Raw genomic sequence first — 26,772 nt, forward strand, 5'->3', positions numbered from 1 at the left:
CTGATTTTTATGGTTGTATCCACTTCATTTATATTTATTCCAATTCCTTGTTCTGATAATTAACATATTCTACCATGAAGAAAGGTGAGCAAGCCTCTAACATTTTAATCACATAAAAAGAAATATTACAAATACTATGCAAGATAAACTTTGTTTGTATTTCTTTTAAACTTTAAAGGGTATTCTAGTATATTTGGTTTTATGTTATTTATATGGGTTCATTCAGTTCAAATCTGTCTCCACACAGGTCCATGTTCACACATATGGATTAGGTTTTTTTAACTTTCTTTTCAGTATTTATCTCTGAATATGTATTTTGGTTATTTTGTAGATTGTTACAATTAAATTGCAATTAATTAAGTTCACCGTTCTCTTCAAAGTATGAAGTCTTGAATCCTCTGAAATCTGTAGTAAATTCCCTTTCACATCAGTGCAGATAGACAAAATGGGTGAAATCCTAGTTTGTGTTTGTTTTCAACGCATACATTAAGTTCCATTTTTATGTGCAGCATAGTTTCAGTCCTTTCCTCTTTGCTAAATCAAAGATATGTAAGTATGTAAGATGAAAACTGTGACTCCACAGCTTTTAATGGGGTAATTCTGGTACCCACTGTGGCGCAGGGAAAATTTCACAGTGTTGAAATTTAGTACCAGATTAGCTGTGATGGATAATACACAGCTACTCTGTTACACAGGCTGTGAAATTGATAGTCTGCTAGTTAATTGGAAGAATTTACATCATGAAATGCTTCAGGATGGAAGAAATCATCTGACTCTCAAATGCATATTACTATGGAAGAACTTTTGCAAAACTGGTGTAAGGATTTAAAAGTCAGAACTGCAAACTGGATGATTATTTTCAGGAACTTACTTATTATGTGCATAATTGTAGCTGAATCTCCATAAGGGAGAAAATATCAATTTCCTGCTATTTTGAGGGCTGCATTCAACTTTGAGATTTGTGGGTATAACAAACAGAATCTGTTTCAGCTAATCAAACAAGATATTCAGCTGAATTAAGATACCATCCTGTAGACTGTTGAACTCTAGAAGAGGAGGTGAAGGACAGGGGAGATGGGACAGTCCCTTGGAGAACAAGGGGTATCACAAATTCAGAAATACCAAACAATTGTTCTATGTCCTGAGGAATATAACTTGGCAAATCAGTGCTTCTGAGAGAAGCAAAAGAAAATATGAGATAATTTGCACAATGGATGGTAGTTCTGCTTAGAAGAGAAAGCTGAGAGAGAGTTAGAGGGCAAAGGTTGGCTGAAGAAACAGCTGTGGAGCTGTAAGGTTTCTTTTGTTATTTGATACTTGGTGTGCTCAGGAAGGAGCATTTTGGACCTTTGTAACTTGAGCAAGAGAATCACTGAATTCCATCACCCTGATAGGAGTAATTTGTAAGAGCACAGAGATGTGACAATATGCTTATGACATAGGTCTGAACAAGTAGACATATATCCATTATGTTTCTAGGCCACTGCTCATGGACAAGACAGCTATCTACAGTGATGCCCTGATTTAAAAAAAAAAACCTGCTAATTTTGCTCCATTTGTCTGTCTTTAAGAGTAATTCTCAAATGTGAGGGTGGTGATAGAAGACATTAATAGTTCAACAGGTTACTTAAATGGTCACAGGATAAAAGAGTAGATTATTATCATTCATTTCAATATATCTGATGGAATTTATATGAGCTCACAAGACTGTGACAGCTCTTCATAGCCATTTCAGTCCTGGGTGCCACATTTCCTACCTCTGGCATCAGTGGGAGCAGGACTGAAATGCTCTTTAACACCTGGGGTAAATTTCAGTCAAGCAGGACCAACGCTGCATTGCAGTCTGAACTGCACAATGGAAAAGGCTGAACAAATGTCTTTTTTTTTCTTTGCATAATTGTGCTTTTCCCTCAGTAACCCAGCCAGCTACTATGTTTGCAGCTGCAGGTTCAAACATAGTAGGTTTTATGCTCTCCATGTAAATGCACGCCTTCTTAAGATGCTTCTTGTTTTATTTAATTGAACTCTAATTAGTACCCCTGTTGAGCATGCCCCGGTGGCTCCCAGTTCTGCTGCTCCTGCACCACATGCTTCAGCACCTCAGCCTGCTCCTGCTGCTCCAAGCACAGCCAGCCTGATGGCAGCACCAGCCACCACCTCAGTAGTGCAAGAGGCTTTCTCATCCTCCTTCCAAAGGTAATGCTCCATTGCTTTGTACCCCTCTGGCTTTGGAAATGCTGCATACACATTCTGAGCTTAAGAATGTAGTATGAAAAGCTGTAACCTGGTTTATATGCTTTTATATATTTTGGGGGGCTGGGTTTTTTAGAGTTGTTTTTTTTTTTATGTGGGTTTTTTTTTTTCAGTTTTGTGATATGTTGTTCATGTTTGCATAGAATTTGCAAAATAAAACTGCCCTAAAAATAAATTCATTTTCAGAAGGCAAGTCTGAGCTTAAAATTAGAAATGTTTTTACACTATTTATAATAAGACCCAAACAACTCCTCATCTTAGTTGCAGTGAATGAAGATTCTTTTAATAGTGTTTCTGCAGTAGGACAAGAAATGGAAAATGAGAAGATGTCATTTACTCACATGATTGAGCTTACTGTGTCTCAGCAGATATCAGTAAAACATGGTGGACACTTGATGATTGACTTGCTCTGTAAGTTAAATCAATTCATTTCTATTAGATTTATCTGATCTTTTTATCCTAATGAGAATTAGCCTTTGAGCTGAAGTAAGTTTCAAGGAGATGCATTCCTTACACTTGTAGCACAGTGGGAGTTACAGTTGTGTATGAAAAACTGTCAGACAGCTTGTGAGGAAATGTGTGGGATTTCTACAGCTGTCACTTACTTTGCAGTCATTTTGGAGATAGTAAGAGTGAGTTTTTTGGTACATAATATTCTTTTATCTTTGGAGTTTGCTACAAGAATATTCTGAAAAGATGTCTATTTTAGCATGCTTTTAAAATCCAAGGAAAAACGCACGTCCAGTATTATAAAACACTTATAATTGAGACCTCAGAGATATCATATTTTAGGTATGTATAAATGGAATTGGAAATGTTCTCTTGACTCTACTTCTTAATTAATTTTTCCTCGTTGACTTGCATTATGTGTATATACCAACTAATTAGTTTTTCACTTTAGTCAGTTTTTACCTAGCCATGACCTACCAGAAAGCAGTGGTTTTATTCCAGACAGCAAAGGAGGTTTGAAAAAGGTCTTATGCTCAAATTCAGAACTGGCCTGAGAGGCACTTCCACATAAAATCATGATAAGGTTTAAATAATTTTTATCCCTCAGTTGAAGCCATAACATGAAGAAAATGTACCTAGCATCTGCTTCAGACCAAAAAAAAGCCTCTACTAAACTAATCATTCCAATTACTTCTGGTTTTGACAGGACAATCTTCTGTCGGGGACTGGGCACAGTAAAATGTTTCTCTTGTATTTAGACTCAAACATCTTCAGATCTTTCAGATAAAAGCATGTATCATTGACAAAAGTCCTGTCCTGTAATACTGCCTTTCTTAATTATTGATAGTCTGGTTTTAAAATGTTTCCACAATGTGTGCATTTTGCCTTGAGTTCTGTAGGAATGTGCTTGGTTGTGCTATTCTGTAAGTCTGCAGATGTGTGCTACAGAAAACCTGTCCCTGGTAACCATGCAGCAGTTTTTCTGAATCTGAATCTTGCCAGAGCTTGGTTCTGATGCCATGATTTGTGTCCCTGTTGAATAATTTTGTTCATGCTTTCATGCTTTTATGTGTCTTCTGCAGAGTTCTTGCAGCCCCCAGCTCTCTTTCCCAGCCTAAGCCTTTCCATGGGCCCAAGAACATGTCATTAGCAGCTTCCACTATCTCATCTGCTATCTCTTCTCAGTCTAGGTATATCTGTAAAGCTCTCTTCTTTTAACCTAATTTGTTTTGATTTTGTATTATGCTCTCTGACATGAGGTTTTCCATTTCTGAAGGGATTGAATTGGGAGACAAAAAGCACAATGTGTTTAAAAGAACAGCCCCTTCCTTATCTTCTGCATGACAACCCAGCTAGGAAACAGCAATGTTTTAGATGTAGGGTATGTGACCACAAGGTCCTCTTGGAACAGAGGAGTTTCACTTGGCTGGTTTGTGCTGATTTTACCATCCTGAAATGAAAATACTTGCCTAGAAACACTGGGTGAGAATGATGGACCATTTTTTTCTTGGTGGAAACACAGGATCACAGGAATCTTTTATTACTAGAAAGAGGGAATGCTGCTGTACTGCCTCGCTTCCAAGCCTTTTCACTGCTTTCATAACACTTTGACAACTAACAGAGAAAAGCAGGTGATTTTAAGACTCATTTGAGCACAATATGAACAGTCTTAAGAAATAATAAACTAAATCAGCAATACATTTGAGATTGTAATTATCCATGTGTGTCTTATCTTTATATTAAAAAATAGTTAGGAATTATCCAAAGGTGATTGAAATTGACAAAGGGCACAAGTTTGAAGGCTTGAATATAATAAAGGCAAGAAATACAATGGTCTTTCTCAAGAGAATCACAGAACAGTTAAGTGCTTGGCACAGGAAGTATTTAAGAGCAGTTTGGTTGGCTTCACATCACTGAAACCAATGCAAAAATGAAATAGCTACAGAACAAAACATCAGAAGAGTTTTCAGTTTTAGGATGTGACCATACCTGTTTCCAGCCATGGGACTTAGATAGGGGAAGTAATCCCACTATGGAACTAATAAAACATAAGAAATAAAACTGACTGCTGATGAGTGGAGTACACCAATTGTACCTTTAGTTTCAAGAAGCCCCTTCTACTCAGGTAAGGTTCCTTGCTTTCCAAGCAGTAATAAATATGCATATTTGAGTTTGATTAAACATTGGCATGCAGAACCTATTCTTTCTCCTGAGCTACAGAAAATACTTTATTTTAGGGATTCTTTCAGCTGAAGGTTGAAATCAGTCAGAAGATGAAATTAAATGGAAGCTCTGGTGGCTACTCTGTCCAGACAGAGCACATCTATTCATGTTTTACCAGTCTACGTCTTAGGACCCATCTAAATCTTTCCTAAGAGCTGGTTTTCATTCCTGCCTTGGAAATCATAGAATCATAGAATGGATCAATGGATCAGCCCAGTGGAATCATTGGGCTGGGAGGGATCCTAAAGATTATCTAGTTCCATCAGTAGGGACAAGTTAAGCAACAATTTTGCATAATTTACATATAAACTGCTAATAAATTAGTATAAAGATAACCAGTACTTGCTGACACTACTTGCATGTCTTTCTTAGTGCTAATGTAATACTGTTTTTTGATTGAGCTTTCTTCCATGTCCCTTAAATTTTATATGCATTTAATGGGAGAAGGGAAGCAGTGTGAGGCCTTGAAACCATATGAATTCATTTGTAGTTATGAACCAACATGGACTAATCAGTGTGAAACAAAATTTCAAAGAATATAAAAAGAAAGATGACATTGAGATGTTGGGGCATTTGAATTGAAAGTAAATTAGTGAATTAGATTGCCATGGACGATTGCAACTTTTCCTGCCCCTTTGAAAGGAAGTGACTTTTCTGGGGAGACCGTGCCTCCACTCTTGAAAGTTTTTAAGACATCACTGGCTAAAACATGGAGAAACCTGGTCTGACCTCAAAACTGGCCTTGCTTTCAGCAGGTTAGATCAGATTCTTCCTGAGGCCTCTTCCAACATCAAAGGGTCTGTGAATCTATGAAAAACACCTGTCCATTTCCAAAAGAAATGCTCTAATCAGACTCCTAAAACCTCTTGCTGGCACCTGGCCACATTTAAAACATCTACAGCCTATCAACTTTATACACTGCTGCTTTGTCAGTGGATGACACAAGTGTGTTCTGTCATCTGCTTGCCTGTTACCGACAGGCAAATGTTACTGTCTTGGCTTCAGCAAGTCTTGGCACATAAGGGCGAATCAAAGACTTGTGGGACCTGTAGAAATTTGGTTCCTTGATAATCAAGTATGAGAAATGAACTCTGGTTGGTTGGTTGGTTTTGGATGCTGTCTTGCAGCTGGAATAGGTTCTTTATCTTGGTGCGCTTCTTCCATGTATGTCTTAAAAATGTGTATTATGTGTATTATAGCTAGTGTATTCAAATGTAAGGGACTAAAAATGGCTTCTAAATTGATTTATAATTCAAATTTTTGGGCATCTGGTAGTTTTCATTTAGAAATCAAGTAATGCTTTAGCATGCCAAAATACAGACTTAAAAATATAGTTTTAGCTTGACATGTACCAGAAGAATATTGAGCATTTAATATAATTTTATTTAAAAAAAATAATTACACCACTGTTTTACAGGATGGGGATGTCCTCAGGTAGATGAGGCTGAGATTTTATCACCATTATTCCAGTGTTTGATGGTTTTTTCCCTTTTAGATTCTTTAAAAACATTCACCAAGAAAAGGCGAGAGGCTTTCTTGATCAATATCCTTAACTATTTAAATCTGATTTTACGCTTTAGTAGATCCTGTTCTCTAGTGACTTAGCTTTTGTGAGCATATGCATAACACATAACAGGAGTGAAATCTTGATCATGTTCCTGAAGAGGAGTGTTTGAAGTACATCACTAACCTTTAACAGATTGTGTTACTCTTTTACATCTGCAGTGAAATCTGACTTACTGTTATCTGTTCCACTTACAATCTTACTCAAAAGAAGCAAGCACAGCAGGAGAGTTTTGAATAAGCTTGAAGCTCTTCAGGGATGGGTTATTCCATCTAGAGGATTAAAGCGGGCTGCTCCATGCAACAGCACTCTGGGAATACAAAACCAGGAGAAACAATGGAAAGAGTTACAATTATGGTTCTAAAAGCCAAGTGTAGCTTCTGATCCAGGGATTTTATCCAAGCACTGTGTCCATGGTAAAGGGAAGAAGAAATCTTCTCCAGAATTTAGGAAAATAACTGGCATAAGGCAGACTCCTGGTGGTTCTGGGAAATGTGGGCTGTGCCCCTGTGGGGTGGGATGGATGCTCTGTAGCCCTGCACTGCCCTGCAGGAGCACTTTTCATTCTGAATCCTCTCGTTTCTCAGATCGTACATTGTGCAGGCTCTCAAGTACTTCCTGTATTTGCATAAATGACTCATTTATGTTCTGAAATTACACTGCTTCCCCAAGGGGAAAAAAAAAACCTACCTGTTTGCCTAAGACTGTAGCAATGGAAAGGTTCTTCAAGACAAAAGTTGAACATGGTGGGTGGATGTTTCTGCTTCAGCTATGCCAGCCTGTCCTTTCCATGGGGTTGTCCAAGCTGCTCACAGGCTGTCATACTTCCCTGATCTTTGGCCTTTGGTTCATTCAAGATTTGCTTTTCAGATTTGATGCAATGTAAACATGTCACTGAGAAAAATCCCTTGTATTTTTTTCTGCTCATAAAAATAATTGGAGTTCCACAATCAAATAGCAAGATCAGATAAGAGTGACTTATGGAGCTCTCAGTTCATTGACTTATGTTATCACTCGTCAGGTGTCACTGTGATTCCCAGCTTAAATAAGAAAACAAAATGTAATGTAATACTCATGTACTTATAAATATGCACATGTTGTTTACTTCAGCATTTAAGAGCTTTTCTTACTCATAGGAAATTCATGGTAGGACAAGATATCCCAATCTTTTGTGTATATTTTTTCAAATACCCCTTTTGTCTCATTTTAGTTTCAACCGGCATTCTTCCACCTCCATCACCTACCAGTCAAAGCAGAGGTATCAAACTGTTTTGTGCAGCTATTCTACCTTAAAAGCACTTAACAAACCAGTTTATTGCTACTAGTAGGCATCTAGTGAAGCGTTAACATAAAAATGATCTGCTTAGAAATATTTACTCTTTTTTTTTTTCTGACAACTAATAGTTTTCAGAGCCAGTATTTAATTTGCTGCCTGTCACATGCCATTGACTGCTACAGATAAATATAATGAGGTTGCTTTCACTGCTTTTTGAGATGCCAGTGCTTCTTGATCCATTAAAGCATCTTTGGTGCTTACAACATCTTTTTATTCTTTCTTAATTTCCTTCTTTCTTGTTTCTTTTTTTCTTTTGATTCTTTTAATCACATGCCATTTCCTTTTCTTCAGCAGAAATTTTGATAAATCTTTTCTTTCACTAAACCCTTAATGATGTAGTATAGCACTTTATTTCTCTTTGATAAGCTTTCTTATCTTTCTTACTGTATTTAATATGCATCATATACATGTAAAAGGGTTAAAAAGATTCAGTGCTTCTTTTAATTTTGCTTTGATTTTGGTGGTACTATAAATGTGGGGGGAAGGGGGGTGTTGTTTTGGGGGTTTTTTCAGCTTCATTTCCCTGAACACAAGGAAATCTGTGGTATGGTTTTACTATGCTATTATATTTGGGAAACACTTGAATTTTGAATAACCATTTTTCTTCATGACAGTTTAAGTATTACTAATCTGGTTCAGAACTTCTTTGTTTATTTTCTGCACTAAGAGAGGTTCAAATGAGTCTTTCTAACCATTGGATCTGTGCATCTGGGAGTAGACTTTCCTGACTGGATGACATTTTCAGATTCAGGCAGTGCAATACATAATTTTAAAACCTTTTAACCCACATGGGCACTGAGCTGTGTAGTTTAGCCTGAGTATCAGATTTTAAAACAAGGACAATTCTTTAGCTGGTGTTTAGCTGATGGCATTTTGAAAGCTGTGGGTGAAGCCAAAGTGTCCCTGTGCTATGGCAGCAGCAATGGCCTCTGCCCAGTGATCCTGAGCACAGTGCCTTCTGAGGCACCTCACAGGAGGTCTCATCAGGAAATCGATGGCAAGAATGGAACCCAGAAAGTTGGACAGTGCTTAGGACAGCTTTGGCAGTTCCAAAGCACAGCAGGCTTCACAACAGAATTTACAGTGAATACAAACCCAGTAAAATAGTTTATCTTGGAGAGTTGTGTTCACTCATGGTACAATGGACGCAAATGCAGGCCTAAGCCCCAGACTAGGTACAGAAATAATTAGCTCTAGCCATTGTAGCAATAGCTAAGTTTCTAGGTCTTGCTTCATTGACAAAATAAATTAGCCTGAGGCAGAAATGCTATGCAAACTAAATCTATAGTAAAACACTGTCAGAGCAGCAAAAAGCTACATTGAGGACAGGTTTATTTTGTTCAAAATTAAAAATTGAAAGTTTCCATTCCTCAGAACGTTTCTTACCTGTACTGGATGAAATCTGCTGGGTTTGCCATGTGAGATTATAACGTGTTTTCTCCAGATGGCATCTGTTTCCACTGTTAAATAAAGTAAAGTAAAGATGGACCAATAGTCTGGGAAAGATGGATGCTTCTTTTCATATGCTGAGAAATGTTTTCCTACAGACAAACCCACTTTGGAAATAACTCATTAGCTGTCAGCACAAATAGATAGGGATCTACTTCATAGGGGGAGTGACACTGAAGGGAAAAAACAAGCAACACCGTTTCCAGGGTGAGTGAGAAGGATGTTCTGTAGTTGAGTAGGTTTTTCCTACTGCACACATCTCATTATCTGTTGCTTCCCTTCCTTTTACTTCTTTATTCTCTCTTGCTTGCTTTGACTCTGATGCTCTTTTAGCAGTCAGGCTACTGAAGCACAGGCACTACAAACAATCATCCCAAGTAACTGGCAGATAGAAGAGGCATATTTTTTAATCTGTTACTGTAATCAAACTGAAAATCACCATCTAAGCCGTAAGATAGAGGAAAAACTCATTCTTACCGATGTTGGGAATCCTGAGCAAATGTTTTTATTTAGGACTGCAAGAAAGTGCATCATAGTATTGCATATTGTATGGTTCTCTTATGAAGGATGAATCTGAACAATAGGAAAATTAATGTAAATTTTTCAGTCTAAATAGGGAAAAGGGTTAGTTTCAGAAAAATTTTTAAATATTACTTCAATATTTTTGAAAATACTGTAACAGTATATAAATACTAATTAGCATTTGTAATAGCAGTAATTATGCTGAACAAGTATATTTTTAAGTCCACATGTAACTCATTGATTTATCTTAGACAAGACCAGGCCTTTTTGTTTGCAGAGGAGCAGAAAACACAAACTTCTTATGCAGCTTTGTGAAGTCTGATCCCTTGTTATTGAGAGTTTCAAATTTATCATATTCCCTCAGCAAGCTATTTTCTGTGATGAAAACAGCAGCAAACTTGCCATTACTTAAAATCCTTATTTGACTAATTTTTCTTTCCAAATAATTGTCCAAGCCTTCCTTAGCAGTGACAAACAAAGACTGATGAATCTCCTGGCATTCTCTCTTGGAGTGCTCTGGATGCTGCCAGATCTGTTACTTCGTGATCAGTAACTTTTGCTGTGTATAAAGTTGTTCACACCTCCATTTTGCTTTTAGAAACACAACCCAGTCATATACACCAATGCCAGTTTCTGGAGGCTACAGCGAAAGTCCTGCTCCTTCTGCCGCTTCAAAAACGAGAGTTGTTACTACTGCCAGCATAAAGCCCTCTGTCTACCAGCCAGGTAAGGAGCCCTCAAAGTACTGAAAAGATTCAGAAAAAAACAAAAAAAGCTCACACATTTCTTTTGGAACAAGAAAATGTAGAAAGCACATATTTTGTACACAGATATACCAGAATGTATTTGTTCGTGTGGATCTAAATGTTGCTAGTTTTGTCTCAGATTATCTGAAGATTGAGGATTATGTTATATTTGTATTCTACTTCAGAGTTAAAATGTGAAACAAACAGAGGGTAAAATAAAAGCAAGGGAAAAGTCTAATAAAAAATATGTAGTCTGATTTTTCAGAAGAAATAAATTTGAAAAATAACACAGTGCATCCAATTAGGAGCCAAGTGACACTACAGAATTGAGAAAATGGCTAAAAAAAAGAATGCACAGTTCAGGAAGGTGGTAAAATAAGTGGAGTTTGCTTGAGTAGGTTATATTTGCAAAATAGGTAAGACCATATATTTAATTTCTCAAACTTAGGCTTATATTTGAAATAAAGAATGAGGTATTTAAGCATCTCATGATGCTATTCCATTTCCCAGAGACAGTAACTTAAGGAATATATTTGGTTATTCATTCATGTGGAAAATATGCTCCTTGATATTATCTAAATTCCCTTGGTATTAATGTGTTACAATGGACTGAGCTTCTAAAACCATTGATGACCAAAATGTGAACCTTCAAACTGAATGAATTAAATGAGACAGCAATATAAGTCTAAAGGCAGTTCTGTTTCAAATTAAGGTTTTTCTGATCTTAGTAAGAGAATTAAAAGTTGATTTATATCTTTGCAGTCAAGTAAACATGAAATGGCCAACAATTCTAACAGTCTTAAGCTCTGTCTTCTGTAATGTTCTATTTTTGGATCTACTGAAATTAAACAAATGTAGGAATTTTAGTTAGACATAAAGCAGACAGACAAATCAATTGATCCTTATATTTGAGACATAAAGGTAGAAAAAGTCAAGTCAGAGCTCTCATGAGCTATTTAAGGGTCTCAAAATAAATAAACCTTCAGCTCCTCCTCACTTGCTTTTGGTTAAGTGCACCAGAGTATACCATGTTCTCACTCAAGGCAAATGCTATTGGTTTTGACTTAAAAAAATGATGACAGCAGATTTATTTCTATCATGCACAAGAGAGCAAACTCTGGCAAGTCAAAATATCTCCTAAATACACTGACTGATGTTAAGCCCTGTGCTCATTTGGGGAAGTATAAGCTCCAGTTCAATATACAAACCTGCCACAGAAATATATCTGCAGCTATTTCCAATAATTGGCTGGATCTGGTAAAGTCAAAGCTGGCTATTGAATTCTACTTGGAATTGAGGAAAGGCTTTTGTTTTCTCCTGGTTTGGGCATCTTCTTTTCACTTCCTTACATTGCTGGTGTTCCTTTGCAATTCCTTATGTTGCTGCTTTTGAGCCTCGTTGCCTCTCAATAAAGGCTTAAATAGTTGGCAGAGAAAGAAAAAGTCCTCCTGTACTGTTTAGAAGTTTGAAATATAGTCATTGAATCCTGAAGTGACTCTGGTAGAAGAGAGGTTCCAGGCAGAGATTTCAGGGAAGATGTTTGGTTCTTGTGTTGGTACTATGTAAGTGTTATGTATTTGATGTAGTAGCACTTGAGAGTGGTTTTGGAGCATGAGCTGACCTCAGAGACAGTTGCAGAGCAAATGGGAAATTGCCACTTGGGAAGAAATGGAGGAAATAGCATTCCCTGTCACAGATGGGAAAATCAATAGTACTTAGAAACAAACCACCAGGACAGTTAGAAAACTTCCTCATCCAACTTTGCCCATGACTGGCTTCCTTTGGAAATGTGAGGCAGCAACTTCCAGATTAAAACAACAACCAACAGGCTCATATATTCAATACAGAGACTCCTGATCAGTCACTGAGAGGGTTTACAAGGCTATTTTAATGTCCGATTGAAAATAAAACCCAAACAAACTGAAACAAGTCTCAAAATGAAACTGCTTTGTTGAATATCAGGCTCAGATGGGATTTATCAGGCAGTCTGCACTTTCCCTAACCTAATTCAGGAAATTTTCTGCTGCTAAAGATCTTTTGTTTTTTTCCAGTAGAGAAAGCTGGGAACTCTGAAATCTTCTCCCTAAATTTCCTAACCCGTGTTTTAAAGGCTTCTCTTCTGAGCAAGGCCCACTAGATGGCAGAACATGCCCGGGTATTCCTTTCCCGCAGGCACTCCCAGACCAGCACAGCCTTTCAGTAGCCCAAGCAGCTCCAGCTCCACTTCTGTACCACGAAGTAACACGATGCCTAAATGCAAGAAAGCAGATCTTTCCTTTTAAATCCCTACGTCCAACGGACCTACTTGTGTATGCAAAATCGGTCAAGTGTAAAGGCCTGATCTGCTCTTTGAGGAATTGCTAGAGAGATTCCCACAGTTCTGAATGAACTTTATATCGAATCCTAAGCACCTTCAATACTAAAACAGCAGCTTCCACACCATTCTTTCATTTTTAGTTCCCATAAATAAGAGTAGTGTCTCCCTATAAAACATCATCTGCTCTGCCATCTGCTCTGTACTGTAACAGTATATGGAAAACTTTGAGATTCAAGGATGTGGCCGCTAAGTGTAGAACAAACCATATCAGTTGTGGTTATTAATTTATTTTGTTACTGATAATAATAAAGAGTAACACTTACGTCATCTACTAACAAAGGGGAAAAAAAAAGAAAAAATGTTCTCACAGTGCAAGTCTGTGTGACCAAAGCGTTTGAGACTCTATAAATCTTTGCTTTACTACATGAGTCTTGGTAATGTGCCTTTGTCTGGAGAGAAAATAGCCACAGGCCATAAATGAAGAGCTGAGAGAGAGAATTCCAGCTTTCCCAGGAGCAAGGAATTGGCTTGTTCCTATTCCTGCTAGAGAGATCTCTTCTGCCATTCTCTCAGAACAACAAAACAATAATGCCATTCATTCTTTCCTATTCTAAGAGAACATGAGGGCTGAGAGAAACAAGGTGATAGAGGCTAAGTTGCTGAATTATTTGAAGTATTCATTTTTTAATAGTTAATGTTCAACTCATAGAATACTGGTATTTTGAGAATATATTCTCTGATATACTGAATCTTAATACTTTTTTTAGCTGCAAACAACCCCTTTTTTCTCCTTCTTCTCTAGTGTTGGAAGACTTTTTGAAATACATAAACATTCAAAGTGAATATGTATGACAGTAGCTACTAAGACAAAAGAATTGTTCATATAAGCTTAGGGAGGGATGTACTTCTAAGAAAATAAGATAATTCCCTTTTAATAACAATTGCTAAAATCTCAGAGTTAGTGAAATCTTTCTAATATGTTGCACTGATACTATTTTGAAGCAATAGTAATTGCAGCTTGTTCACAGGATGAAAATGTATTATAATAAATCAGGCCTGTAAAATCAAATTTTAACAGCTGAAAAGAGAACTCAGCAGATGCAAACATCCAGCAATTGTCATTTAGCAGTAATTGCTCTGGTACTTTATTTTAGTAGCTGGAAAAAAATCCTATTCAGTTGTTTTATTTTGCTTCTCTTTTTTCTGTTTCTTTATTTTACTGCAGCAAATAGAAAAGAAAGAATGAAAAGAAGTAGAAGGTAGAGAGAATGTAATTATGTGAGCTGAAGTCACCTTGTTTAATTAGCCTCATAGGTGGAAGCCTTATGAACTCATCAATTAGAGATTAAATATTAACTTCTAATTTTGCCTATCTTAATACCATAATGCATAAATGGCAAGAGCCTCAGGATCTAAAGAGATTGCATATAAACTCTGTTCTGAAATCTTTAAATACTGTTTACCATTTCCAAGTTAAAAAAAAAAAAGAAGAAGAAGCCTCAAGCTAAGGTGGGATACAGTTTTATGAAGCAGAAACATTGCTGATGTTGTACCATAAGAAATTTTTATCAGGAAAATGCACTAGATTCAACTCTGACCTCAATAAAAAGATCCCAGGGTGATCACAGTGCGTTGATATATATGCAATTTAAGCACTTGCAAATTGCCAATAATCAGTGGAAATTATTATGTGGCAGGGTGTGGGCTGAGGAAGCGGTGTTAAGTCGATCACAAACTTCTCACCACTTAATTATTCAGAAAGATCCATGTTACTTTCAGAACCCTCTTGGCTGAAATACCTTTCTGCCTGCAAGCCCCTTAAACCTGTACAAGTTGTATTTGGCTCTGATTTTCTTGGTGCTGGGATACTGTGTGGAATGTTTGCCCAGACTTCTGGAGAACTGGCTTCTGTTCCCAAGCCTGTGCTCTCTCATTTGGGCAAAACACTTCAGCTCTCCAAGCTTCTTTTCAATCATTTGCTTTGTTTTCCTTGCAAAGGGAAACTGCTTTTAGTGCTCCTGTACTTGGCAAAGTGAGGCTGTTTCTTGGGCAGTAACTTCAGTTCTACATAATGCAAGATCTGGCATTTTGAAAGGAGCAGGATAATGGGAAAACTTGTCAGTATGTGCAGGCCCTGGCTCCTGCTTATTTTAATGTGATAAAACTCCACCCAAGATTAGAGCCTGGTGCACACAAACACAGAGACAGACTGCACTGAGGTTTTTATGTGCTAGTCAAAGGGTGGAAGAGAGAAAGGATAATATTCTGGTTTACACACAGGAACTGAGGCACAGACACTCTCTGCTTTGCTCAGAGTTATACAGGAAGTTTGTGGCAGAGCCAAGAACTGAACTGAGATCAGTCATAACCACAAGTCTGGCCTTCCTCTAAGTGCTGTTGGCTTTATCTTGCTGGTCATGTGAGCTGAATTGGCTCCCTCACTATTGCTTCCAGTGCTCTCTGTTTTCCCTGTGGGAGCTTGTTTTTCTTCAAAAACCTAGGAATAAACCTCCAAATGATACATAACAGTGACATCTGTAGAACATACTGTATTTTAATTAATATCATGAGATCAAAAGTTAAGCATAACTTACTGAAATTCTGGGGAATTCTATCTAAAACTTTACTATATTATCTGGCTTTTATATTTTTAACCTGTCTTAAACAGAGTATATGGCAGTCTTTGACATTATCACACAATTGTCTTATCCATTCCTTCAAGAAAATGAAGAGATGATCTTGACAGTGGTCTCCATAAAATCTGTAAAAGCCAGTTGGCAATGATTTCTGTAATGCATGTGTATGAGAAGTCAGTGATTGTGCTGATATCCTTGACTTCAATCCAGAATAAATGAGCAACAATGAGATAGGCCATAATTACTATCACCTAAAGCTTTTATTGTATCTGTGTCATGGAGTGCCCTTTGGTAAGTGTTGCTGTATTGACAGTAGAAGAAAAAGCCTTTAAAATCTTTCTTGGTTTCTTTTGGAATACTTCAAACAGCACCAGCACCAGTTCATTCCTACACCCCTGCCAACACGGAGCCTGCGAGTCGCCCCCCCTGGGTAACAGATGACTCCTTTTCCCAGAAATTTGCACCTGGAAAATCCACCACCACCGTCACAAAGCACATCCTTCCAAGGGGTGCTCCGGTGCTGTCTCCTACCACAATTCCTGCTTACCCGTCTCCAGTTTCACCTCCTTCCCAGCCCCCTGCCTTAGCCCGGGGAACAGTGCAGAGGGCGGAGCGTTTTCCAGCCAGCAGCCGAACTCCTCTCTGCGGGCACTGCAACAGCATCATTCGGTAAGGTCATGGGCCTTTGGAGAGGGATGAAGCAGAAAAAAAAGTATCAGAGAGACTGGTTATTGTACATTAATATACAGTTCCAGAGCCTAAGACTCTGTTAAATTATCCAGCAGGGATGTCTGTTGTCTGCCTCATTAATTTAACATTTCCAGAGCTCATTTTGTTGTTGTGTGGTTCACTTTTTATCACTGCAGCGTTATACATGCTAATTGTTTGGCTCTTGGATACTGCAGCAAATCCCTGCTTGATTTTAAACAGGTTTCTGGTGCTAAGGTAACTCTTTGAAGGAGGTTCGTGCAACTTCATTGGGAGAGTCAGGGGGCTGGGAGCAGAGGGGGGATTGTGGAGAGAAATGAAACAAGGCATCATTTTGGAACAGCAGCCAAATGTAATTGTTGCTTTTGTGTCTGGAGAAAGATAATGCCTACACTCTATTACCAGTGATTCATAGCATGCCTCTCCCTTCTCTCCCAATTCATTCTGCTGGACCAGCGCCTACTGTTAGCCTGTGCACTGCTCTCCAGCTTTAAGTAATCCATGTTTAATGACAGTCTTCCCCACTAAAAGGAGCTAGTTTAGTGATGTGGAACTGTTGATTATTGCCCTTCATATATTCTGGAATGGAAATATTCCAGTAATAATCACTATATCTAACTACAATCACCAGAGTCAATCACCAAAATGAATTTAATGTGTCTTCCACATAACAAAACAGCAAGTTGTCACCTGATAGTCTGACATTTCTAGAACATGCTGCATGCAGTGCTGTCAGACAGAAAGAAGGTAGGAGACTTTAGGAGTTATTGTGAGGTGTGGGTGTGTAAGGATGGAAATTTGCCTGTTATTTCATGCTTTCAAATAGTAGCATTGTCTTCTGTTGCCTTTGGCCTTTTCCTTTTGTCTTTGCTTCTGCTTACAAAGACCACTTACAGCTATGCAGATATGAAAACAATGGATTTTTTCAACAGTTGTTTGTAAATGCAGTGTATGAGATCAAACAATAATGAAATGTTTTAACCAACGTGTTTTGAGTAATGGTCTTGAAAAAGACCACTTCTATTCAGATTATTTTAATATGCACTTCATGGTTCAAGTAGCTTTTTACATGTGTTCATGGTGTCTGAGAAAGTGGGTTTGCAATCAGGGTCAGCCATTCAACTTTTTTTTCACAGTACAAGTAAGATTAAACAAGATTACAAATAAATTATGATTGTTTCCAGAGGTCCTTTCCTGGTAGCCATGGGTCGCTCTTGGCACCCAGAAGAATTCAATTGTGCTTACTGCAAGACATCCTTGGCTGACATGTGCTTTGTGGAGGAGCAGAACAGTGTGTACTGTGAGCGCTGCTATGAACAGTTCTTTGCACCAACCTGTGCCAGATGCCACACTAAGATTATGGGGGTAAGAGAACAACAGTAACCCTTTCTGCAACTGCCTGGATCCCTGAAGTAGTGAAATAGTTTAGACTGTAAGCAGTGAATGCAGATGTTTTATTATTTCATCCTTTTAAGACTTATTCCCCAGCTTGTTGATTATTTCATAATGAGAAACATATTATTTTATAATAATTTTTTCCATCAGAAGTCTTGGATATTTCTGTACCTTATTGAGCTCATAGATGGAATATGTAATCCAGGTACCATCTCTCTGAGTGTAAAATTAGTAATACTTTTTGGATAGGTTTTTGCTTTCTGATACACACTATGTTAGTTTTATCTCTCTCTTCTTTATAGTAAGACACTTGAACTGGGTTTTTGTTCCTTACTCAGGATTTAGTCAAAATTTCAGTAGAGAAATCAGTGATGATGGGAAGAGGTCCATTGCTCTTGTTTCACCTCACTGTTAGTTGGCAGCACAGCTGTTGACGAATTCTGCTGATTTCTTATAGTTAAGAAAATACAGAATAATTACAAAGATCTGAATTCCACAAAGCCAAAAATACATGCCACTTTTGTCTTAAAGGACTAATGTACAAGTAAATGTACAATTTAATTTGCTCTCCACATAGCTCAGATGGTGGTGTGGTTGGAGTGCCATCAATGATTTTATCAGTGTGTTTATGCATGCAGTTGTAGTGAATGTATGGCTCAAATGAAGAAGCAAGGAGTCCCCCACTGGTTTTTCACTGCTTAGCTGTCACCTTTTGACATCTGTCTAAATGTTGGCATTACAGATGCTCTTCTCTGCAACTGTCAGTTAGGGGTGGCAGCATCAGACATTGATGGTGAAGCTCTGGCTCCAACCAAGTCTTGTTTGCTACTGCAGCAGAAGGAGTAATTTATAGCAGAGTGCTGACTTAACCTACCTAATGAATGCTGGCACAAATCAGTTTCCCATTATGGGTTTTCATCAGGAAAATAGCAAAGATGCCAGCTGCCTCTATTCATATTAATAAGATTTCTCAAGCTATTTTTGTGTCTTACCTCACTGAGGTTCCTAAATGGATCCAAACCTATTTATCAGCAATAGTTGTTTTGCAAACAGTAACAGAAGTTAATGAATCTCAAATGGTGATTCTCTAATGAGATATATGGCAAATCTAAATTAGACTGTTTTGTCTATTCACTGGATTGAAAGCATGGAAGAGGACTTCAATCCATTTTCTCATAATCAATGGACATTAAAAACAATCTTTAAAAGACAATCAGAGTCTATGTGTATAATTGGAAACAACATAAAATAGGATCTAGATTCTCAGCTGGTATAAATCAATGCTGTTTCACTGAAGTTAACAAAGTTAATTCACAGCAGTTATGCAGCTGGCCCTTTGAAATCCGGGCTGTTGGACAGAGATGCACTGTCCAACATCATCCTGGCTACACATAAGATTGACAAATTAGCAGGTAACTGTGCATCAGGGCCCAGTACAGCAGCTTCCAGGACTTGGAAGACTTCTGCATGACAAAAGAATGAAGCAGTAATAGAGATTTCTCCATACTGCACAGAAGTAAGAAGCTGATAAAACCTGGATGTACTCGGTTGAGGAGAACATCAGTTGCACAGAATTGGGGTTTTTTTGTGGTAAACATGTGGCTTAGAAACAGACATGCAGACTCATTTTTACTAATCATGTAAGTTAAAAGAATCTTTCCTATTTTATTTTTTTCTTTTAGATTTTTACATTAGTTAGTGAATTGCTCTTGTAAGAAGCATAAAGAAATTACTACAGAATCTGGATTGTTTTGAAACAACAGACTTACACCACTTATTCCTGGTCTTAGAAAATTACTCTTTGAAATTTATTTAACAATTCATACTCTTGCATTGAAGAGTTCATACCGGTCATGGAGAAAATAATCAGAATCTTTGTGCAGAATCCCTCCTGCAACAGGGACTGGGCATGTTGATACAAACTGCTGGCTGAACCATGTTGTTTCACTTTGGCAAGTACATTGTTCTAGAAAGCTTGCAGTCCTATTTCCTCTTTCTTTCCAGAAGAAGCCAAATTTCTGTCATAATTCTTTCTTTTGAGGAGGGGAAATGGCTGACATAGAAAGGAAGAATTTAGAGCATCTCTGCCCTGTGTTTGTTCTCCAGGAGGAAGTTGCAAGGCTGGCTATTCTGCTGGAGATTTTTGTTTATTTGTTTGTTTGTTTTGCAGGAAGTGATGCATGCCCTAAGACAGACTTGGCACACAAGTTGCTTTGTCTGTGCTGCTTGTAAGAAGCCATTTGGGAATAGCCTGTTCCACATGGAGGATGGGGAGCCCTACTGTGAGAAAGGTATGGCAGTCTGGGCAGTTCTGCACAGAAATAGTGTGCTTCATGTTCATGGAAGCATGTAAGAATAAAGCAGCTGGTGAATAAAATAATATCAGTTCCCCATCCAGCATGGATTTTGTTTCCACTTTCCACATATACAAGTGTTTGGGTCTGTATTTTTCTTCAGTTTATATGAGAGAATGGCAGAGCACTGGTCTTTGCCTCAATGTCCACAATGCCTTCCCTCACTTCTCTCCCTTATGTATTATCATATTTTGCACTTCCTTCCCTACACATTTTTCCCTGTTGCACTCCCCTCCTTGGTAGATGCTGCTCACCAGAAATACAAAATTAGTCTTCTAGGGCTGCCCGCAATCCTGAGTTGCTGGAGCTGTGACCTCTGGTGCTGTTGCCTCACCCTAGAATTGTTCAACCAACACTTATGAAGAGATAGATCTGCACAGATGTGCAGCACATGGTGGTGCAGATTTTGCTTCCTGGCTGCTGCAACAAACAAACTGCTTCTTGCCACCTAAGAAAGGGAAAGGCCATGTTTTCCCAAAATGGTACTTGCCGTGCAAATGAGTTGCCTGACATAGTCAGGAAGGAGGTTAAGGTTTAAGTGGTATATTCTCTCTGTATTCCCCTTGTGCATTCACTGAGGTCCTGGCCTACTTCTCTCTGGAGATTCTTTTCTTATGGCTATGCAATTCAAATTTTACAAGTCACAGTAGCTCTTAGTGAAGACAAAAAACCATGCAGCATGACTGACTGGGTACCTACCCTTTAAAACTGGAGGTTTTGTCAGAACATCAAATACCTCTCATGGACTCCATATTCCTTTGGAATTTCCACGAATATTTTTCAATGTGAAACCTTTCCAAATCACACTTGCTAAAGTAAAGATGTGTTAATCAATCAGTATGGGGTTTCCATAATGTTCTCTCTTTATGCAAAAAGAACATTAATACAGGCATAGAAACTTGTAACATTCCCTTGTCATTAGACTCTTGTACAACCATATTTGTCCTATGAATAAATTCCACATATATTAAAGCTAATTTGAAAGTATTGTGAGCAACACAACTTCAAATTCTATGGATTTTTTGTATGTCTTCTTCTACATTTTTGATGATTAATGTCGTACTAATGGGGGGTTCTGGACTGAGTTTGTATTTAAATAATGAAAGAAAATAAGCATGTTTCAGTGGGAGTATTTCAGTAAATGTAGTAGGAAACTTAGCAAAAACAATCAAAACATTCATTGTCTGGAAAAGTTCTATTTCTTTTGGACTTAATATGATTATGTTAAGAGTTTGTTCTAAGTTTGCTTTTTGTTTTATTTTAGATTACATTGCTTTGTTCAGCACAAAATGTCATGGCTGTGATTATCCTGTTGAAGCTGGAGATAAATTCATTGAAGCTCTTGGACACACTTGGCATGACACCTGCTTCATTTGTGCTGTAGGTTCTACATCAAATACTATCTCATTCCTTTATACTCCTGAATTGTGTAGTAACATCAGAAAACCTGAAAGCAGTAATAACTAACATATGCTTAAGGATGCAGAGGGATGAAATTTCATTCTTTACTTCCATTTGGAGTAATTTTCCTTCTCCTCCATAACTTTTACTAGAATTATGGAATTTGACCATCATAAGTGAGTATTTTCTAATAAAACATCCAGTTTTAGATAGTACATACAGCAGTACAAACCACTAATGCTGTTATTCTTTCCAGTGTTTGCCAAATAGAGATAGAGCAAGACTGGAAATAAATTAACACCATACTGAACAGTATAACCATAATCTTACTTACAAAGCAGTGAAGTTTGTATTTCCATGCTGAATGCTTGTTGAAACTTGCAAAAAGAAGTCTGTTTAGAGAGCATGAATAGTAATTAGCATAGAAGTTGGTCAAACTCATCAATCTGTGGTGTGCACATAGCTCTGGAGAGTGGCCATATTCCCACACTCTGCACACAAAGCAGAAAAATCCATATGATAAACAGTACTTTCATCTGGTTCTAATACCACTGAGCAGCTCTGCAGCATATTATTCCTAAAGTAATAATATCTAGAATCTCTAATTAGCTAAAAATAGTATGTGGGCCACACCAAACTGACAGCAACAATTTCTAATGTTTGTTTAAGTCTAAAATTTAGGTAGACTAGTTGAAAGTATAGAAATGTTTATAAATATCTGAAGTTAAACTAGCTTTATAAAAAAGCGTTTTGTGAAAACTGAAGTATTTTGGAAATTTTAACATAGAAAGGAATACTAAACAAGTTTCCTTCACAAGCTAACAGCTCTTAATCACTTATAAATATTGATTACTACAAAGACACTTTCTCTGAATATTTCATGTTATTTTTTTGCTTGTTCATTTATATTAGCTGTCCCATTTTCTGTGGAAATGATAGTTTTATTATGTGTTGTTAATATGCAATTCTCACAGTGGGGGTCTTTTTAAGGACCTAACTTGGTTTCTTTCAGTGGGTTAAGTCAATAGCAAATCAATACATGACTTCTAAAGACTACCAAAAAAATGCATGGGCAGAAGAGCAATACATTTACAACTGATAGTCACATCTTTCCCCCTTTTATTTTTCCTTAATTATTCCTGATTGCATTTATTATTAATTCCAGGTGTGCCATGTGAATTTGGAAGGTCAGCCATTCTACTCCAAGAAGGACAAGCCCCTGTGCAAGAAGCATGCCCATGCCATCAATGTTTAGAAGAAGAGTTGTAGTCAGTAATGCTGGGGTAAAACAGATGACTAACTGGGCAATCATAAAGCTGATAACCATGGCTAGCACTTCTCTCGGTAAAAGCTAGACATGGGTACTTCTCAAGTTTAACTTTATCCTCTTTCATAAATGCAGAACGTGCTTTTTGTGAAGTTCATACCAAAAACTATGAGCAGTCAAAACCATGAACTAGTCCATTATTATAGCAACAGTTGGGGGAAATATTGAAATTAACTAAAAGCATGATTATAAAAAGTAATGTGCAAATATAGTTTCAAGTTAACTACCCACAGCAGTTTTACTGCTTAGACCACACACTGGTGTTTAAAAACAACTGGAAAAATACTTCTGTATTAAGTCATTTTCTTTCACAGCAAGAATGAGTAAGTGCCATATGTACAGTCATCTGTAGAACCAAAGGCCGTAGCTTTCAAAGGGAAATAAATAGATTAGGGCTTCCTCTAGGAAAAGTGAGTGCTGTTCCACTATCTTGTGGTGCTGCCTCATAGCATCAGCTATTTTAGATTCTTTCCAAATAACAAGTCTGCCTTGAATCCATATGTAGCTGGGAAGCCTAGGTGACAATCCATAACAGTTTGAAAATAAAATGGTTGGGTCAGCCTTGTTAGTGCACTTGGCTTCTAGGTGCACAGCAGATAATTCACTTTCAAATGGTAATGGAAAAGGACAACTGGCTTTCTCCAAATTACTCTTACATTGAATGGAATAGAGCTGACTGGAAAGGCCAGCTTTTAATTCAAAACCAGTTTTCCTTTCCTCCTGTGGAAAAAAAAAGAGATTCAATCTTGCTTTGGTTTCTAATTCCCACTGATACCAGAGGGAGGTAGGAACCTACATCTGGACCTTCACAATAGTAAACACAAAAGAAACACATCCATCTAGCACAGCTAGGTTGTGGGAGATAGCTTGCAAAAATTCCCTCCTCTATCCCACATAAATAGGAAAAGGCTTTTTTTTCCTATAGTAAATGAATGTGTATCAAAAATCCATAAGGCAGCAGGCACATTCTCCTTATTCCTTTCCTTACTGTAAATGCAGCACATCATGAATTGTAGCAGTATTTGCCATTGGAAAACAGTAGCTATGTTCCAGCAATTAGGATTACTATACAGTCATCTTTTCTAAAAACCATACAGTCATCTATCCTAATCGCTTGAGAACAACTTTCAAGTTGTTCAGACAGTTACTTATAAAACTCTTTTTTCAAATAAGCAATACTTATGATACTGATAATACTTTTGAATTTTTGAATATCAGTGACTTTTATATGGGAGACAGCAGTTCTGTCTGATGGAGTTAAGATGGAAAGTCTGATCACCATTCAAGCTTTATTAACTCATTTAAGTGAGAATTATGATGTGTGTGTTGACAGCTTGCAGTACTGACAGTTTTGAATTAGTACTTCTGAGGCTGAGGATGCTTTCTGTGGGCCACATGCTGGTGCCATCTGCACCTATTTTACCTTGTGTTCTGAGTAGCAAAAAATTACATAATATTGTCTGTCGTGTCCCTCCCATGGGTTATGACGATTTCATTTGTGTGTCTTTTAAGGGATGAAAAACTATCTAAAGCTTGGGGAGGAATAAATGAAATTTGGAGCTCTAAAATAAGTGTTAAGTTAGCTGCAGGCAGTCTGCATCTTGGACAAAAATAACAACCTGAACTGCCTGTGGCAGTTTTGACATGTATGACCTGTATTTATTCAGTAGGTATCTTAGTTTTCACTGATCTTAGCAGTGATCTGATCCGAGTTGCTACAGGGTCAGATTTTTGTATGCATGAATTATTCTAGAACACTAGTACATTATATGCAAAGCCTTTTTCTTGTTTGTTTGTTTGTTTTGGGTTTTTTCTGTAAGCAAGCAAATTTTCTGTTTTCAGTTGGTGCTGGGCTGGTGTGAATATGGTTCCATAGATTACAGAATCCAAAGATCTGGCTCATAATATTCTCCAGAGGAATAAATCATAATTATGGAAGTTAAATATTTTTTTCCACTCCTATTTGACTTTGTTCAATACATATTCATAACAGTGAGAAAATTCTACATTTCCTTTTCATTTTTCAGTGCCATTCACAAAATGCTTTTTATTGTTGTCTCTTATTTGAGAGAATTCACATCAGCATACTCTATACTGAGACTGCATTGAAGATATTCTTTAGGCAGATTTGTGTCAGTGTTGGCCACTGACTGGGACTAATCTCTGACTGCAACATCAGAATAGGGAGTCAGGCTCCATGGGAAGGGCTTGTGATGGACACTTCAGGAGAATTTCATGAGGTCCTTCCCCTCTGATCTGCATGTGTTTATTTGTGTGTGTCTCATTCTCCCCTCACCTTCCCTCAGTGTCCCTGTGAGCTTCCACAGTGCATGTCAGAGCTGGCTGGGCAGGGAGGCTGGGCAGGGGCAGCAGGATCACTGCAGTCAGGGAGAGGGCTTCAAGTATGAAATCAGGGTACAAGGAGCTCCCACAGCCCAGAGAGATGGTTTGGATGTGTACAGAGGGGTGAGCAAGGATCCAATCTGGTACCTCTGAAGTCTGGACTGCAGGAGAGGGAACGCAGTGAATGTGAGCAGAGCTGAGCTGGCTGGCAGGGTGGCAGCAGTGAAAGTGCAGCAGCACAGACTTCAGCGGGAGCTGTAGTGGCTTGAGAGAGAGAGTGCTGAAGAATTCCTTGGGCAGAGAGCCTGCACTGTAGCACATGCCCTGACTCCAGCTGGTGTCTGAGCAAGTGAGATTAAAGCTAGTTTACATATGAGGTACAGCGATATCTCTGAGTGAAGAACAGAGATACCCTGAGGATTATCATGTTATAAAACTTTCCTGTTATGACTTGTGCTGCTTCATAATGTGGTCCAAAAATAGGGAATCCACGTACCTGCCCTTGATATCTATATTAAGATATAATTTTTGCACATATCCGAACAAGGAATTTGTGAATAATAATGTAGCATTTTAACTTTCACAGGGGTAGAATACCACATAACTGCTGATACTCTTCTGCTACATCACTTTGTGATATGAAGAGGGAAAAATGCATATATATATAATAATATATATCTCTAAAATTCAAAATACAGCCTTTTAATGATCATGGAAAATAATGTTGTACAAAAATATGCAAGATGAATAATGTGTACTTGATTATGTTTTTATGTCTTGTAAGAGATGCCTGAGATAAGTCCTAAGTTCTTCTGAATATTTCTTTTCATTCTAATTAATGTGAGGTTTTACTCAATAAAACAAAGATACTGTACCTCTGAATGATCAATTAAAAATATCAGTCTTTTGTCTAACTAAAATGTGTTCAATAACTTTTCAGTCAAAAGATTCAAAAGATTTTTTTAATGCTTTTCTCTCTTTTGATGTTCTTTTTGCAGAGCAGGGCAAAGTAAATGTTTCCAAATGAAGCTACTTTTATTATCTGCACAAAAAAACCCCAGTCTTAGAACTTTTTTTCATTAGTTTTCACTATATTGGATTCACACATTATACAATTCTCAATACTAAAACCAATTCAAAACAAGGAAAAATATTTTTCCATTGCTCCTTCAGCGGTCAGTACTTTGGGTGAAATGTTTGGCTGAAGATTACTTGTATTTATGTTTAATAATGTGAATGTCCACAGCACTGAACACGTTCATTAGTGTCTAATGCTGGGCACACTAATGGTTTGTTTGCAGTACTCATCTCCTGGTAGTGGATATTAATTTGTTTAGTATTTATAAACATCAGAATTTGAAACTGAGTGATTTATTGCCTGCAGTGATCATATATTAGAAGTCTAGGTTTTATAAGATTTTGACATGTTGACTTGATGCCACAAGTGCCCTTGTTTTTAGATTGATATTTTTTCCTGAGTTCCTAGTTATTTCAGAACAGAATGTCTGGTGGTTTATGAAATGTGAGTAATTACCTTGCATGGATTATCTGTGCCAACATGAATAAAACAGTCTAGTAATAAAAGCAATGTGCAAAACCAGTTAAAGCTTTATGATTTGGGTATATTTATTAATATGCCATGTGAGCAGCTGACAGCTTTCAGCCATATACTATCATTAAGAAAGCATACCTAAGCTTGTACTCTCTACTTCAGACCTGAAAATAAAAATTAAAACTATTGGTTTCAA

General features: G+C 37.6%; 1 protein-coding gene across 8 annotated transcripts in view; it reads left to right on the top strand.

Moving 5' to 3' along the window:
- LDB3 (LIM domain binding 3) overlaps positions 1-26,772 on the top strand; it is a 114,240-nt gene extending 87,468 nt beyond the window's left edge. For 5 of the 8 annotated variants that reach the window (XM_074544673.1, XM_074544674.1, XM_074544672.1 and 2 more), the window contains 8 exons: positions 2,035-2,196; positions 7,701-7,748; positions 10,396-10,523; positions 15,865-16,165; positions 17,389-17,569; positions 19,770-19,890; positions 21,218-21,333; positions 22,520-26,772. In XM_074544673.1, coding sequence (XP_074400774.1) covers positions 2,035-2,196; positions 7,701-7,748; positions 10,396-10,523; positions 15,865-16,165; positions 17,389-17,569; positions 19,770-19,890; positions 21,218-21,333; positions 22,520-22,609 — 1,147 coding nt within the window. In that variant the 3' untranslated portion in view covers positions 22,610-26,772. Of the gene's footprint in view, positions 1-2,034; positions 2,197-3,785; positions 3,894-7,700; positions 7,749-10,395; positions 10,524-15,864; positions 16,166-17,388; positions 17,570-19,769; positions 19,891-21,217; positions 21,334-22,519 lie in introns of all 8 variants that reach the window. The other 3 variants (XM_074544680.1, XM_074544675.1, XM_074544677.1) reach the window with 3 other exon arrangements.

This window comes from Zonotrichia albicollis, chromosome 7 (genome assembly GCF_047830755.1).
Source record: "Zonotrichia albicollis isolate bZonAlb1 chromosome 7, bZonAlb1.hap1, whole genome shotgun sequence".
In the NCBI taxonomy this organism is placed as follows: domain Eukaryota; kingdom Metazoa; phylum Chordata; class Aves; order Passeriformes; family Passerellidae; genus Zonotrichia; species Zonotrichia albicollis.